Source organism: Candoia aspera, chromosome 1 (genome assembly GCF_035149785.1).
Source record: "Candoia aspera isolate rCanAsp1 chromosome 1, rCanAsp1.hap2, whole genome shotgun sequence".
NCBI lineage: Eukaryota > Metazoa > Chordata > Lepidosauria > Squamata > Boidae > Candoia > Candoia aspera.
This window is the reverse complement of record NC_086153.1, coordinates 308417661-308434787: the sequence shown is the minus strand read 5'-3', so window position 1 is coordinate 308434787 and position 17127 is coordinate 308417661. Positions and strand designations below refer to the sequence as shown.

The 17127-nt window shown below is 35.2% G+C and overlaps 1 protein-coding gene across 1 annotated transcript in view; it reads right to left on the bottom strand.

Annotated features, from left to right (window-relative positions):
• The window catches only part of PAPOLA (poly(A) polymerase alpha), a 57239-nt gene that overhangs the window by 17202 nt on the left and 22910 nt on the right, over positions 1 to 17127 (bottom strand). Inside the window, exons 5-14 of the mRNA XM_063290293.1 lie at positions 13136 to 13245; positions 12826 to 12879; positions 11114 to 11225; positions 10264 to 10353; positions 10026 to 10164; positions 8479 to 8551; positions 6920 to 7040; positions 6076 to 6160; positions 2871 to 2924; positions 966 to 1085 (exon numbers count right to left, since the gene is read on the bottom strand). Coding sequence (XP_063146363.1) covers positions 966 to 1085; positions 2871 to 2924; positions 6076 to 6160; positions 6920 to 7040; positions 8479 to 8551; positions 10026 to 10164; positions 10264 to 10353; positions 11114 to 11225; positions 12826 to 12879; positions 13136 to 13245 — 958 coding nt within the window. The remainder of the gene's footprint in view (positions 1 to 965; positions 1086 to 2870; positions 2925 to 6075; positions 6161 to 6919; positions 7041 to 8478; positions 8552 to 10025; positions 10165 to 10263; positions 10354 to 11113; positions 11226 to 12825; positions 12880 to 13135; positions 13246 to 17127) is intronic.

The window sequence follows — 17127 nt, the reverse complement described above, 5'->3', positions numbered from 1 at the left end:
CCTTTGGAACATCTTGCCCCTGGAGGTGAGATTAGCCCCATCGCTCCTAGCCTTCCGGAGGGAATTGAAGAACTGGCTCTGCCATCAGGCTTGGGGCAGGGAGAACAGTCATACTTGGGGTTGGCTAGTGCCTTGAAGTGCCCCTCCTACGCAAGGACTAAATGAGACCATAGCCATCAGGATTTTATTATATTTGGTAGTTTTTAAAATTGTTTTAGTCTGTTTTTTATATTGGAATTTTATTATATAGTTGTTTTATGTTGTAAACCACCCAGAGTCCCTCCGTTTGGAGGAGATGGGCGGTGACAAATTTGATAGATAGGTAGATAGATAGATAAATAAATAAATAACAAATGGATAAATCTTTCTTATGTTGGATAGGGTAAACTTAATGAAAGTTATCATTTTCCATAATCCCATTAGAAATTGTTTCGTTTGTATCTTATTTACTAAGTAGCAGTTTGCACCTAGAGGTGCATTTCTATGCACAGAAGACTTTGTGCAAGAGCCTTGTATGGGTAAAAAACTAGTAAATGTCCATTTGTACAAGGCCTCAAAGTATCCTCAAGATGTATGACAATTTAAGGCAAAATCTTACATAAGATTTTGTACACATCACCATACAGTATCTTCTGCTACTTCTCTTAAGCAAGTGTTCATGGAACAAAGAGGACAATTGCTAGAATGTTTTCTGCAAGTACACCTCCAGATCCAACTTCAGCTTTTGTAGTACAATGGTACTTTAAATATTAACCTCACTTGCATAAATTATCCCAATTTTAACTGTTTATTTTCAGTTTTTCTACTGCCCCATGTTCCTAAGGAGAACAAGGAACTGACTTTTTTTCCAAATGATGACCTAAATTAAACTGTTAACCTTCTGACAACGTTAATAGGAAAAACTGCCTTTTTTTCTTTTTACTAACATTTCTTCCAGTAGCTTTATTATGATTTAAGTGCCTTACTTGTCAGGATTTTCTTTGGGTGCTGGGAATGACTGGGGATTTACATGAGCCAGTGTAATGAATTCATTCTTCTCCAAGCTTCCAACCAAAATACGTATTTTTGACTCTACTAAGCCAACCCTAAAAGAAAACAAGCAATATTGAATAATATAAGTAATAGCTATTCATCTGGAATAAGGTAAAAACATAATTACTTGTGAATGAAATTTCACAGAATATTTCTGCCAATGTAAATGTCTGCTCCCCCTCCCACACTGTTTTTCAGGAAGACTGTACAACCTTCCACAACAGCACGGATGACAAGACAGAGTAAGGTAAGTAAAAATAGTCTCCTTCACTTCAGCTAGCAAGAGATTCCTGTGGATGAAAGCTATCCATAAGCATTTATCTAGATCACAAACTCGTAATTTTTATAAAACGCTGATGTTAGTTTTATGGCATCTAATTTGTCAGGCTAATCTCCCCATCATCAGTTAAAGATTTAGATTTCCCCAACCACAGGCAAGGTAAGGATTCTGGGCTCTTTCATCCATGGGAATATTTTGCTGAATATCTTGATTCTACATTGGAAAAAATTGTTATTGCCAAGACCTGGCTCCTCCAGGAAGCTTTTGAGAACTGATGGTATGGTGGGTCCCTTTCCCAGAAGTAGTTGTCCTCAGTGTGTTAATGGCTAGGAAGTTGTTTGTTTGGAGTTTTTAATTTTGTTTTAATTATTTTAATTTTATTTTTGTATCATTTGTAAGATGCTCATAGCTTTTTTAGAACTGAGTAGCATTCAAATTTTAGGAAGTAAATGAATAAAATAATCAAAGAAGGAAAGTTATGCATTCTTATTGAGGAATGATTGTTTTCTGGGAATTCACCTCAATTTGACATAACGTGACTTAACTTGTAGTCAGGTAATCAAACATATTGATTATTTGCTTAAGAAGCTATCAAACTCTAATTAAGGCATTGATTATCTGATTATTCTAATCTTCTAAAGTTTAAGAGCCCTATCAAACAGAGACGAAAATAAGTTGACAAGAATAAGTTATCTGAAGCTTGGCATTCAACAGATCAGCCATCAACAGATACATAGAGATAAATCACATTTACACACCATTCAAAAGAGACAATAAAAGAGCTAAGAAGGAAATGAAAGGACCAGAACACATCCTCTCCAGCAGCCTACATCCAGATAAACAGGGATTAACACCAGACGAACGATCAAGCAGAAAACAATACCTTAATCAAGGAACTACCAAGGAGAAAACCACACCACCACCAACACTGGCAGGGCAAGCGACTGTATATAAACAGGAAGCAAACCTCACATTCACTCATACTGATGATATTACCTAGTTGGGTAAAGAAATGTCTATAATCAAAGAACCAAGCTCAGAGAGCATCAAGGACTCCGCAATAAGAAATATCATGCTCTGGCTTTACATGATTCTTTCCTCATTTTTCTTTTTGGTTTTAAACCTTTCTATTAACAGTTTTAATTGAGGAAATTTGCTCAGCTGGTAACCTGAATAAAGTGGGGAGAGGATTTAAAATTCATATAATTTCACCTGCTGTACTTTTAGTTTTGAATCCTATTAATGCCGATCAGTAAAGACAGAAGTAAAGATAGTTAGCAAAGAATCCTTCAGAATGACTTGCCCAGTTTTGCATAACCACCTTTTTAGAATATGTGCTTATCAATTGAGCAATAAGGAATTTTATTGTTTCTGAACCTTTTTTGTTCATTCACTCCCCAATAGGAAGGAAAAGTTAACAGTCACACAAGTGATAACCATGGCATCTATAGCATACTCATTTGCAGATTTCTGCTTAGACCACAGATTATCTATCGATAAACAGAGAAAAGGGATGACATTGAAATGCTAAAAGATGGATGTGGGGAATTTGACTCACCATTCTAGTCGTTGTTTTTCTGTTGGTGCACTTGCTAGAAGTACAATATAATGCCTTTGAAATAAAAGAACAATATACTATTTCCTTTTTGAAAATTTGGTTTGTACCCTATTTTTAAACGCTTACTGTATCTTCATATATTAACATTGTTTCCAGTTAACTGAGTATTTGTTGTAACTCTTTAAAAATACACACAGACCTTATAGTGGTTGATTTTATCTGTCAGAACAATGTTTTAAAAAATCAGTAGGTCTGGGAAAAACAAGCTTGTCAGTCCTACAAGTGAGATGAAATGAGGTTCAGATTATGTACTGAAAAACTTTACTAGAACCAAGAAATGTACATTTATCTTTAGTTGACAACGGTTAATATTTTGGTAGTGCATTATTTTGAAACTGACTTCTAAAACTGAGCCATCTTCCCACACACATACTGATAATGTAGAATATATTCAAGGTAATTCTGAAACATTTTAAGTTATGAGCTCAGCAAACCATTTTCCCCTCCACAAAAACACTGCTAAATATAATGGCCTCAATCCAGAACTCACTATGTGCTTTGATGTATATGCTGAACTGCTTCAATTTAAAAAAAAAAAACTGTGCCAAAAAAAAGTTCACAGTGATGATCTGCCTCTATTGAAGTGAACTGTTTTGTGGGCATCTGAATTCTGCCTGTCTGTTGGAACTTCTGTGATAGAATGTAATTGCACAACATACTATAAGTTAACCATCTCTTGATGTGTGTATCTACAAGCTGTGAGAGCACACACATATAGCACACAAATGGAAATTTGATTCCTACAGGTACAAAAATTCAACAAGAAATGCAAATCGCAGCATTTCTGACAGAACAGTCTTAGAAAACTGCAGTGAGTGAAATGGGGAATGAACAAGGTACGGTGGTGTAACCTGCTTACCTAACTGTCCCCCCCCCCAAACTCTGTTCTTTATTATTGCTGCTAGGCAAAATAAAACTGGAAGCAAGATTTGCTCTTGATGGCCAGCAAATAATATTAAAATGGACTTTCCCAAACAAATGTTGGAATTTGTTTAAATTTCTTTTCTAGCAAAATTTATAAACTCATTCATAAAGGCAGCAGAGGTTCAAGCAAGTTCTAATTTACAGATGTTTAGTATTAATAGTTTTACAACTCATACAAATTTTAGGATACAGTCTCTGATTTGTTTTCACTTATTAGCAGTAAACTGAGCATAATCCAACCTATTTCAAATGAACTGAAAATCAACATCTTTTCACAATAGTATCCATAAGGTTGTGCTTTTTTCAGGATTTTCTTCTTAGCATGAGATAATTTGCATGTGAGGGACAAAGTGTATTTTCTGATGAACTGTGTTTTAATTAACTACTTTGTTATAAAGTATAGTTAAGTTCTGAGCTTTTGTGGCAGTAAGCAGAAAACAAAATATTGCATCATTGCACCATTAAATACTAATCACTTAATCTGTAATTATTAAACTTGCACCTATCAATATCTGGAATTGGATCTTATAAAGTATTCTGGTAAGGATATTACTGTGAGAAGACATATTGTACAGTAAATTCCATATGCAGAAAGCGCCTTGACCAAAGTAATTTGTGATTCTAGTAATAGCATCTTTCTAACTATATAAGCATTTTAGGCCTGGGGAATTCAACATTTATCAAAATATTCTTGAGAACCTACAAAATAAGTACTCAAGTCTAGTTTTTTTACACAGAGCTTTTCAGAAAAGACAGTATGTTTGATTAATGATTTGTGTTAAGTCAACTGCAGATTTTTTCTTCCAAAGTAGAATTATTATTCATTCTTTAGTTGGGGAGCAGACAAGCTCCTAGATGCACCTAAAGGAGCCCTCTGAATTGGCAACAGCACTCTCAAACCTGTTAAGAATTAGAAACAATCTACAGAATTCTATGCAATATACAGAATTTTGTAGCATTCTATGAAAAAACCTTTTTCTCTTATTCTTTTCTTCATCTCATACTTAATTTTATTTAGCTCATTAACTTCCTATTTCCAGCCAGATATCAGACTGATCTGGAAGTTGTTTTCAATTTCCAATGCCTAATCATAGTAAGAGACATATACCCTCAAATTTGGTTTTACAAGTAAATTAATATTAATAATGCATACATTCTAATTGTTTATAAATCAGATGAAAGAAAAATGAAAAATACAGTATTTATAAATAATAAAGAATTTATATATAGTAATATTTTTTCTAACCCACTTTCATATGCACATACGAATGTTCTTATTAAATTAATAGATCTTATGACAACCAATATTTCTTACAGTATTGTTTTTGTCAATGCCTGTATTATGTTTTTGCAAAGTAAATAAAGTAATCAAAACTCACTTACCTTTTAATAACAAAAGTTAAGCAATTTTTTGCAACATTTTCTTTAATAGTAAAAACTTATGGCAACATAGTACATAAAAAGGAAATTATGTGAAATGAGATGTTGATGTTATTGCAACATGTAGGATTAAATAATAAAAGCTTACATAAGAAAAATTTTGAACATTCCTTCTATTATGGCAAAATGAACTGTTTTTGGAAACATTTCCAGTACTAATGAAATTACTAAATATAGGAGAGAAAATACATTGTTTCTATTCTGACACAAAGAGGAATAACCATCCCAAATTTGTTTAGTATTCTACAGTTTGTATTGCAAGATCAACAAAACACAGACACATTATCATGGTGGCCAGTCTTCTTTTAATTGGGGGGCGGGGGGCGCTGCATTGCTTTAAGACATAGGCACCCAACACAAAAAATATTTAGTTTTCTGCTGGGAATGGGCATCTGTAACTGTAATAGAGGATACATAAAAATGTTTTTAAAAAATTAGCTGTTACATTTTTTTTACAAAAATACAAGCTATTTCCTATTACACTACTACAATAAAGTATTTGGGAAGCCCCAAGAAATCCTCCAGAAAACCACAAGATAACTATAGAAGCCATTTGTTAATAAATGATTAGAGATCACATATATTTCATATTCAGTTGAGATGATAAAAGCAACCCACCACTCCTATCAGGTTAAATTTAACCAACACTGTGGTGATCAAATCAACATTTGCCCATTACAGGAGCGCTAGTCAATTTGCCGGTTGAAATCATAGCAGTAAGTGTAAGAATGTTAGAGAATAATACACTTAGAAAGCACATTTCATGCTATAAAATACATACTTGTATTTTTGAAAGAAGTTTGGAGCTTCAAAAAGTTTGGACCACTCTGCCTTACTCAGCAAAATTTCATCTGTGATAGCAAGACCTAAATTATAAAAACACATTTTCAACCTTTTATACATTGTTTCTGTTTGAACAATTTGCAAATTACAAGGGCTAAGAGTAATATTACAACTACTTAATTCAATGCCTCCATTAGGAAGAGGGTTCCCCCCCCGTTTACTAATGATTTTAATTTATCAATGATGTATCAGAACTCTGTACTATCAAGCACATTCTACTGTTTGTTGTGTAAGATTTCAACAGTCTCCTTTCTTTGCTTTGTCACTTAAGCTTTTGAAAACCAGACAAGCTGGGGATCAAACCTGGTTCCTTAGAACTACTGTTTTCATGCCATTAAGCTAAGTAGGAGTTATGTATGATCTGGTATTTAGACACCAAATTGTACAGTGGCTAAAATAATTAACTCAAAGCATAATTTGCTGACATTAAATCTTTATCAACTTTATCAACTTTTCAACTTCACAGTTGAAAAGGCTTACTCTACTGTTCTCAGTATATATGTTGCAGTATATAATTCCTACTATATTTGAAATATACCAGCTATCAGCAGGAGCCCCTGGAATATTTTGGAAAGCAAGGACTGGATAAAAAGCCATACCCAATTACTTTCCATTTAATTGGGAAATGCTCTTCCTAAGTTTTAATATTTGGGAAATGCATGAGTTCACAACTTACTACTAGATATTCATTAACTGCTTGGCTCCCAGTTATCCATTTACAGCACACATGATGTAGGGCAGATTTTAACACTGTCAGGAATAGATATTCAGGAATTACTTACCTTGCTTAAATTCTTCAACCATGACCATACGTGTAGAAACAGACACATTGTAGGTAGAGTTCTGCTGGGGATATGCTGGTGTAATTATAGGCATAAGATGGTACCTATCACTGGGATTTACCTATACATAACAACAGCCAATCAGTTTTCTTCAATCACATTCAAATTAAAAAATGTGGATCTGTCCATTGAAAAAAGCTTCAAAATGATTATTTTGGTAAGAACTAATAACTGTGAATCATATTAAATAATTAAGCAATTTCAAACGCAGAAAATGGCAGATGAAATTTGTTTTGCTTTTAGCAATTGAAAGAAAACTGCTATTTTATGATCATAAAACTGAAGCAATACCTCAATAATACTGAGGAATGTTGAATTAACTGGTAGTAATCCAGGCAGTACAATAATATTGGTAATCCTGGTAGTATATTACTACCTGGAACTGCTTTGTAATATGTGGTCCAAATTTTACTGTAGTTTAATTAAGAAAAAGGCCAATTTTATTTTAAAAAAACCACAAACAAAAAAAAAAAGACTAAGCACCCACAGGATCATATGTGTTTAACGTATCTTTTATTTAGAACAGTTTGTTTGATGAAGGAATAGCAAATGCATTTCAGTATTTTTAAAGTTGCATTTTTAGACTTGAAACCCTATCATTTCCTTACATTGTTTTATTTATCTATTAGAGTACATACTGCTAATATGCCAAAAGGTAACAAGGCAATAGGAATGGTAAGCATAACATTACATTTAATGAGGGCTTTTATTAAACTATTTACTATAAACAAAAACTGTACAGTCTTCACATACACCCATTCTGCTTGTTTTGGTGAACCAAACGAGCTCCGATTCCATGTACTCTGTATCCACAGGTCTTATATCCAGCTGGGGTTCCAGCAAGCCCAAAATTCAAATGAGATAGCTACATACAATTGGGAGGAAAACACCCTATTCTTTTTAACCTCTTGTGTAAGCCATACAGAAACCCAATAAATTGTCCACGAGTACATCAGCCTATAGCACTGCTGAACTAAGGGGATGTGAGCTGGTCAGTGCTGGATAAAAGATCACTGGGAGTCCCATGAAAGTCACTCTGAATTTTCTAATGCAATAATCGAGAAGTAGAAGAAAGCCATGCTCACAGCCATCCACAGAAAAACGGCACTGTAAGCAACTGCCCATAAGCAGGCACGTGTGACATACGTGTACAGTACTTGGGCCCCCTTAGAACCATTATTTCTAGTAATGCTATGGATCATTAACCCTTAAATCTCAAACTGTTTGGTGAATGAATTGATGTAACTTCAAACCTGAAGCACAGTCACATTTTAAGGCTCATCACTGGTGAGTTTTTACCAACTGATGACACAGGCTTTATAGCAGACCTGAAGTGTAATCCAGGACAAAAAGTAATCATAATCTCTATGTTATAAAGAACAGAAAGTTCTGAAAAACTACTTAATGTTTGAATTTGCAAGGAATGAGTTCTCAGGGGCTTCATCAATTTGTTTTACTTTACAGTTTGAACTTATATGGGGAAAAAATAATACACTAACCCTTGGGTCCCATACAGGCAAATTAAGATTGCATTCTTCTGGCTGTTTCAATAGCACTGGATTTGGCCATTCCCTGTTTAGAGAGATTGTAGCACTGAGTAAGAAAAGCACTTATTAAAAAGCAAACAAGCATGTTTGAATGTGAGCCTTTATTTTATACACCAGATACAGTATTAGCTGAAGCTTTTTTCCAAAAGAAATCTCTCTACTTTTATTTCTTTATTAAGGAATGTTCTTTCCTATATATATATATATATATATATATATATATATATATATATATATATAAATATAAATATAAAGCCATCAAGTCAGGAAATGCTATTTTAAATATACCACTCCCCCTAATTAATCTTCACATTTAAAGGACTTCTGCAGTGGTATAGTTATTCTGTAACTGTTTATGGAGAAAATTATTTTAACATTTATAATCCATTTCTCATGCCTGAATGGGTAAGAATTGCCATCAGCAAAGAATATGAATGGTATGAACACTCTACATTACTTGACAAATGCATGCAGCATTTGTCCCTGTTAGTTGTATCCTCACAGAAGGGCACCTTGATCTTTTCAAAGCCAATTTAATATGTAAATTGTCCAATATATTATGAATGTTTTAATGAGTTAACTAGCTTTAACAATTCTATTATTCTGCCCAGTCAAAAGGTGTTTCTTCTAAGAAACAAATTTTAATGCAAATTTGAAAAGCCACATCGGAATATACTTCATGCACACCATTCCATCCATCTTATACTTTGTAAATATGTGGGGCAATTTAAACCACTTGATATTTATAAAGCCCCCTGCATAAGGTAATGGTGCATATGTGTAAAGTACCACCATGTTTTATGTTTAATTCTCTGACCAATACAGGTATCATTTGTCATTCCAGCTCAACCATTATTACAAAAATTAAATCTTCAAAGGCTCCAATATTAAGAATGACCATGAAGACAGTGATTATGGTTTTCACCACAGAGCATTCTTTTAATAAAAAAAAATAATGGAATTGTCCCCTACTGGTACGTGGAATTATTTCAAGCTCACCCACCTGCAAATGGTCTTTGAGGTGAAGGCTTTAAGAAGCATTCAGACCACCATCAAGCATCTCAATTATTCCATGAAATAGGTAGCATGGAAATTACATCATGCATCGGCAGGCAATCACTGTGGACTACTTACCCGCCTTTACGGACCTCTGTACCACTCCATCAAACCATTCAGACTACATATGTTTTGTGTACCCCCTAGCCAGTTAAAATTAAAATGCGTATATCATAAACCAAGAGCTCCTAGGCCCACAAGGGCCACATTCGGTTTAGTTTAAATGTCTCATATGCTGTAAGTAGACGCTCTACACTGAGAGCTATAAAATAAGGTTAGCAATTGTACATCCCTGCCACGGTGTCTTGTAATCTCTTGGGAAGATAAATGCTCTTTTAAGTGAAATTCTTAACCTGACACCATCTGAACAAATGCCATAGAAACAACACTAAAATTCAGGGTCTATAATAATTTTTATTTTAGTGTAATCTAAAGAGACATACCATTTAGAAAATACCAAGAAAAATTTATGTACAAGAGTTGATGCTATTGCATTTGGATAAAGCTGGCAAGTTCTTGCTACTAGCATAGCCCAGGAAACTCCACCAAGGAAACCTAGTATATTGGAATAGATGTTGTGCCCTGTTGTTGTAGAGGGGAAAAGAGACAGATAAGTTTAGTTACTTTCATTCAATAGCAAAGTATCTTTTTTAAAATCCAGTTTTGTAAAACTCCACTTACGTTTGGCCCACAGTTTGATAGCTCTCAGTGTTAACCTGAAATTGTCAATGTTTGGTACTAGATGGAGAATTTCATCAGTTACTCTGCAACCTGGAACACAAACAGTATTTCATCATTAATCAAAAGACAATGCTCAATTCTGATATTTGGCTGTGATGTTTTATATTAGTAATATAATGCATATATGGACAAAATAATACACAAATTGATACTCAATCTCAAGTTTTAAATTGTTATTTTCAGATGGAAACCATTAAACACAAGCCCAAATAACTTTGGTTATTGGGCAGGCAAAAATTGTAATAAAGCAAGCCTAAAAAAAGCACCAGCCATAATGCACAGAGGTACAGCAGTTAGGGCAAGAAGCTTACTGATTTCCCAGAAGTTATTTCCCCAAAATGTACTGACTTTTCACAGACAAGACAAATGTGCACTATATGCAAGCTAACTAATAAGCCAACATTCCAGTAGAGAGTTGCTACTCTTCATACAATTATTTATCACTTTCATACGCTAAGCCAAGTCATCTATAACATTATTTTCAATTTGCCTCCAATTACTTAGTTGGATGGGGACAAGGAGATAAATGTTCCCATACGCTGCTCAGACCCTCTGTCACATGGCTCTTTATAACATGTTACACCCTTGCTTTATATTTAAGGTAACTCCAATCCTTTAGCAGAATGAGAACTAATTTAATGGCCAATCTGGCGAAAGAACAAATTGTGAAAAACATTTATGTAATTAAGAGCAGGAATCATTATGAAAGGTACATGGGCTTGCTTGCTTAAAATTAAACTAAGGTTCAACTTTTGTTCTGATTATACAAATCTGGTTGAAATAAACTCACCATTAAGACTTCGTATGCATCTAATGTCTAAATTTTTAAGTAGACTATCATCTCGAAGGTCTAGGTCTTCAGGAATAGTTTGCAGTGCTAACCTGGCAAACAAGATATCAATCTAAACAAAAATAAATAAGAGAAAATAAGCTCTCACTACATCAAATTATTCCAGTTGTGAGAAAATATTACAAAGATCTAGTTTTTAGGGGCATTCTAATATAATTTTATTACAAAGTTCTCTCAACCAGAATAGTGATTGTAGTAATACATTCTGCAGCTTTGAATATGACATAGTAAGCAGTAAGTACTTTCATTATTTTCTAATAAAGCCTGATATTAATCAGTTAATTGTCCTTTAATTTATTTGTTTCTGCAATAGGCTGCAAGTGAGGTCCTGTGTTGACAACTGCAGCAACCACCAAGGTATTTAATTTTCTTATAACTACCTCCATAGGTACAAATTCATTCTTCAAAAAAAAGTAATAGCAGAAATTGATAATCATCTAAATGCCCTGCATACCTATTTTAAGGAAAGAATGAAAGAAGTCTTGAACCTTCAAGGCTGCTTTATGTTCTGATAAAAACAGCAGCTGTTTTTCCATTCTATTTCAATAGAATGAATATATGCTCAAATATCAGATCCAGTAGTTCAGTGGACAAGAAGGCTGGGTTGTGATTAATAATTACTATCTCATATTCAGAACCTTTCTTAAAGAAAAATATTCATTCCGATCAGTACAATGCACACATCACAGAAGAGGTAGGATGTTCTCAGGCTTCACTTGTGGGATGACAGAATAAGTTTAGCAGCAGTGGAGTGGAGGGAGAGAGGATGATGCCTGGATAGATAGCACGTAAAAGTGCTATCTATCCAGCACAATTAGCTGACAAAAGCAGCATGATACTTCTTATTCCAAAAGAATACTTGGAAGCAAAAACAGCTCTGCATTTTTGCATCCTCTCTTTCATTGTCCTTTATTCACTACCTTCTCTGTTCCAAATCAGTCTTGTGACACTGCTTCTTTCTCTCATGTCCTCTGAACAGTACACCCAGATATTGCAATTGCAAGATAAAGTTCATGAAGCTTTGCAGTTTATTTCACATACAGACTGAAAGTAAAATTATGTACACAGAAAGCCTTGGATAATGAGAGAGATCTCTTTCCTTACTCCTTCTAGTTAATAAATGATTTTCTATCAAACAAGTTTATTCCATGTTAAGGAACATACTTCTGACAATCTGAACATTTTGATAGGCTTGGTACTGCTTGTCACCTTTAGAGCAATACATGACATGGGACCAGGTTATTTGAGGGACTGCCTCTCCCCAGTAGTTTCTGCCCACCCCATCAGATCTGGCCGAATGGGCATGCTCCAGGTACCAGTGATAAAGCAATGTCATCTAGAAGTGGGGTGATAAGCTACTGGTAAAACCTCTCCCACTAGTGGGTTCATTATGGGATCCGTAACAGCAGAATGTTCTGGTTCCTTGAGACCTAGGGTCTTGCATCTTTCCCTGAACAGCTGTGGAAAGTCTGCTTTTTGGAGAAGCCTCATGGACTCAGGAACTGGCTGTGGGTCTTCTAATACAATGATTCCTCTAGACTGGAAAGGCCTGAGCACTCCTTTGAGAGCAGCCAACTGTGACTTGATCCTATGCACCCAATTCTCTTCTAAAGAGCAGATGTGTAACATATAAGGAAGAGATTTCATCTTACCTCTATTCCATCAAAACACAGTTTAATAACAGGAACAAATGCTTCTTCAACAGCCTGAAAAAGAAGTATTTTGAAATGAGGGTTATTCATTCTATGCAGAAACTTCAGCTATTTAAAAAGGATGGATAAGATTGTTTTTGATTCCTACTCAGTTTCTAATTCTATGATAACTATCAATTAAACAATGAGCAGTTACAATAGAAACAGAATTCCAGTACTGGAGGATACTGCAAAACTTTGATTTCATACATTATAGAATCAACTTTAAAACAGCAGTTTGGATTCATAAACCAGAAGAGAATCTGCATACCCGTAAGTCTTTGACTTCTTCCTGTAATTTCAGTTTTTCATAAAATGAGGTGAAAAAATCACTCCTGTCAACATGCCTTGGTGCCACACATAATGCATCAATGTCTGCACCTAAAACAAGCAGTCACAAACTGTTAAATATCACATAACCTACCAAAAATGTCGAGGCTACAATGTCTAGTTTTAATAGCAATATTCTCTAGTGTAGTATGTTCAAGAACGCTGACCAAACATTTCACATTTTTTCTTGATAATACGATTGCTTTCAAATCTGCCACTTAACAATCATCCAGAATAATCTAGTTATCAGTTACATTTCTAATTCACCAAAATTTAAGGTAGAACAGATAATTAATCCAAAATAATGCAATTTAAGTTTTACTATACATTTAATTTTGCACCCTTATTTCTTCTAGTGGAAAATTGTTATTTTTAATGTAACATTAAGCAAATGTTTCATAATATTCAATATCATATGGCCCAAACAGAAAGCTACATTCCTGTTGACTGGTATTATGTCTATTTAACTAAAATAAGAGATATTTTTCACTCTCTGGACCCACCATATTTTAAACAGCTTATGTTTTTAAATTAATGTACTTTATGAAGTTTTACATAGACAGATTTAATGCTGCATTAACTGGCCAGAACTGACAGTTTATAACAGGGCTAGTCAGGATCTGAAGTGTCAAAAGCTGCTTCAGAGCTTCCTGAAGCATTGGATGGCCACAGAATACTGCACTGACATCATAGGAAGGAGTAGGGCTCAACTTTTCAGCCCTTTTTTGGATCTTTTTGGAGATTTTAAAGGTGGGAATGGGATGGGAGATCTCTCTAAGTCCTTGAAAAATCTCCAAAACTTGAAAAATGCCCCCAAATCATGTGCTAATTTTCAGCCCTCAAACAGCCAAATTTTGGTAATATACAAATAAAGACTCCAAAGTATATAATTGTCACCAAGTCATGGAAGGATACCCATGCTGATTCCTGAAGAATGAAAGCATCTAAGGGTTACCTTAGGGACCATCTCCCAGTTGTTTCTACCTGTCCAATCTGGTCCAGCAGGATGGGCATGCTCCAGATCCTGTTAGCCAAGGAATGTCAGCTGGCGGGGATCAGGAGACATGCCTTTTCTGCTGTGGCACCTGCCCTCTGGAACATCCTTCCTCCTGAGATTAGGATAGCCCCAACCCTTTTGCCTTTTCAGAAGGCCTTGAAGATCTGGCTTTGTGCCCGGGCCTGGGGCCTCAAGTGTGTGAATGGCCCCATTTTTCATGGTTGTGTTAACACCAATGGCTTTTAAGATCTCTCAGCTGTATTTATATTTAATTTTTTGGTACTGTTTTTATTGTTTGATTGTTTTTATTACTGTTAGCCTCCCTCCCAGAGTCACTGGTTTGAGATGGGCGGCTATATAAATTGAATTGAATGAATGAATGAATGAATGAATGAACAATTTCCCATTGTTCTGATTACAAAAATACAAAATGCTAAAAACTACTGTATACTTTATTGTAAGTCACAAGTGCAGAGATTTGAGTTGACCAGAAAAATTCTAACTGAAAAATGCAGTTCAATGCCACTGAGTCTGATTCTAATTAACGTATGTATCACAATATCCATAGTTTGCCCAAATATTTAAGCTACATGATTCAATGTGAAAATATTATATCCAGCCTATTTTATTTGGTAGGAACAGCATCTTCAAAGAAACTAAAAGCTTTAATGTGTCAAGAAAAATGGAATATTGGAAACAATGTTGAGCAGTAGACAATAAAAAGTCACATACCATGTATACTCATGGATAAGCCAAGAATTTTAGGTTCCAGAATATATCCCCAAAATTGGGTCTGGCTTATCTGTGGATAGGCTTATCCGTGATTATATAGGGTAACTTTGAAACTGCCACACTTGCCTGAACTGAAGATTTTTCCACAGAAAAATTTGACCCTGGAAATTTTTCTAGCTCATCTCTCTGCATTAATATATATAGAAGGACAGGTAAATTCTGCTGTACTGGTAAAGGTGAATTATATTCAGGACTAGGTACAAACTACCATATTTAACTAAATAAAGATGAATCTTAAGATTCCCCCTGCCCACCCACAAGAGATTAGGCAGAAATTCCCCCCTCACCTGCCTCCATTACTATATCTCAGTAAATCCAAGACAACCTTTCTACTTTAAAGTTATCCCAGGGGAGAGACGAAGGGTGCAGCAATCCTCCTTCCCAGTAAATACAGTGTATTCTCACACTATGTTGTGCCAAGCATAATCCTTTCATATGATGTTATCTGTACTTCAAATGTAGCTTACTTCTAAAATATGTTGGGGTCAAAGTTGTATCTTTAAGTCTAGCTGCAGTGCAAGTTACAGTGTACATATGGTACTGCCCAGCTTATCAATCTGCAGTTCATTTAGGTTCAGAAAAGATTACTATCATTAATACAATGGGACCTCTAGTGAACATCCTTACCTCACTTGTTTGTTTACAAGTACTTTTATGCCACTTTAATCAAGTGAATCTAAGTAGCTTGGATAGTAATAACAAAACATTATAATAGTATAAAATAATATCAAAACAAATAAATAGCAATTTAACCATAATTAAAATGAGGTAAGAAAATTAGATACGTATGCTGTCTTGAGCTGACCAAAAATAAAGGCAGAATAAATCTTAAATGAATTATAAACTTCATAAAAATACATCAAACAGTACCATACACTTTCTTGATATTTATTACATCTTCAGTCCCTGAATGTTCACTTAAACAACTGTTTTCCACAGTTTTCTGAATGCTAATAATTAAGATGCTATTCTTATTTCTAAGAGAAACTGGTTCCACAAGAGGGGAACTCAAGCAGAGAACACTCATCCCCAAGCTCCTTCCTGGGAACTAGGAACTCTTAGATTTGTAATGGGATGTCTCAGATGGGCAGGTTCTACTTGGAGAAAGTGGTCTTATAGATACCAAGATTCTAAGCCACGTAAGACTTCATACATTATCAGCACCTTGAGTGGCACGTGAAAACAGACTGACAGCCAATCTAGTTCCTGCAGTACAAATATTACAATGGAATACTGAGACACTCCTGCCAGTATGGGGATTGGTACATTCTGTACCAGCTATTGCTTCTGCTTTGTGTGCAAGGACATGTATCCCATGTATAGAAGTTACATCAGCCTGTTTGCAAGGTAACAAGGGCATGAGTGACTGTTGATAATGTCTCCTGCTCTAGGAACAGCTGGAACTGGTGCAGCAGCTGAAGCTTTTCTGAGCAGAGTCTCCATCTGCTGATCTTGCAGGAGCTGTAAGTCCAAAAGGACCACTAGATTATGGACCAGCTCCTCTATGAGAATCACAAACCTATCCAAAATTGAGAATTGTTTGGATTGCAGAAGGATAGAAATAGAATGAATTAATAAATTCATGTAGACGTATGGAATTGTCCTGGAATGTTGGCTTATGAATCAACGGCCACTCCATCTTATTTGGATTAAGTCTCAACGTATTTCTCCCTATCCAGAATGTTACAACTTCCAGACACCAAGACTTCTACTGTATTTCTCATCTGGCCCGGGGTAAACATTTAGCTGAGTAGCATCAGAACACTGATGATAACATATCCTACAACGTTGGATAACTTCTCCCCGTTCATGTAGATGCTGAGTACAACGGGAGAGGGTTGAGCCTGGGGGAACCCTTACTGAAGATTCAGAAAGATACCATGATTGATTGCATCAGATGTCACTGAATCAGTAAAAATAAGGGGGCTGCACTCCCCCATCTAAGTGCTGTCACAGGTCATTTACAAAAGCAATTAATACTGTTTTCATCCCATTCCCAGGTCTGAATCCTGACTCAAAATGGTCCAGATAATCAATTTCTTCCAGAGCCCTTTGTAATTATGTCACAATAACCTTGTCTCCAAAGTTAGGGAGGTTAGAGACTATAGTTGTCTGATACAGCTGGATCTAAGGTCAGCCCTTTT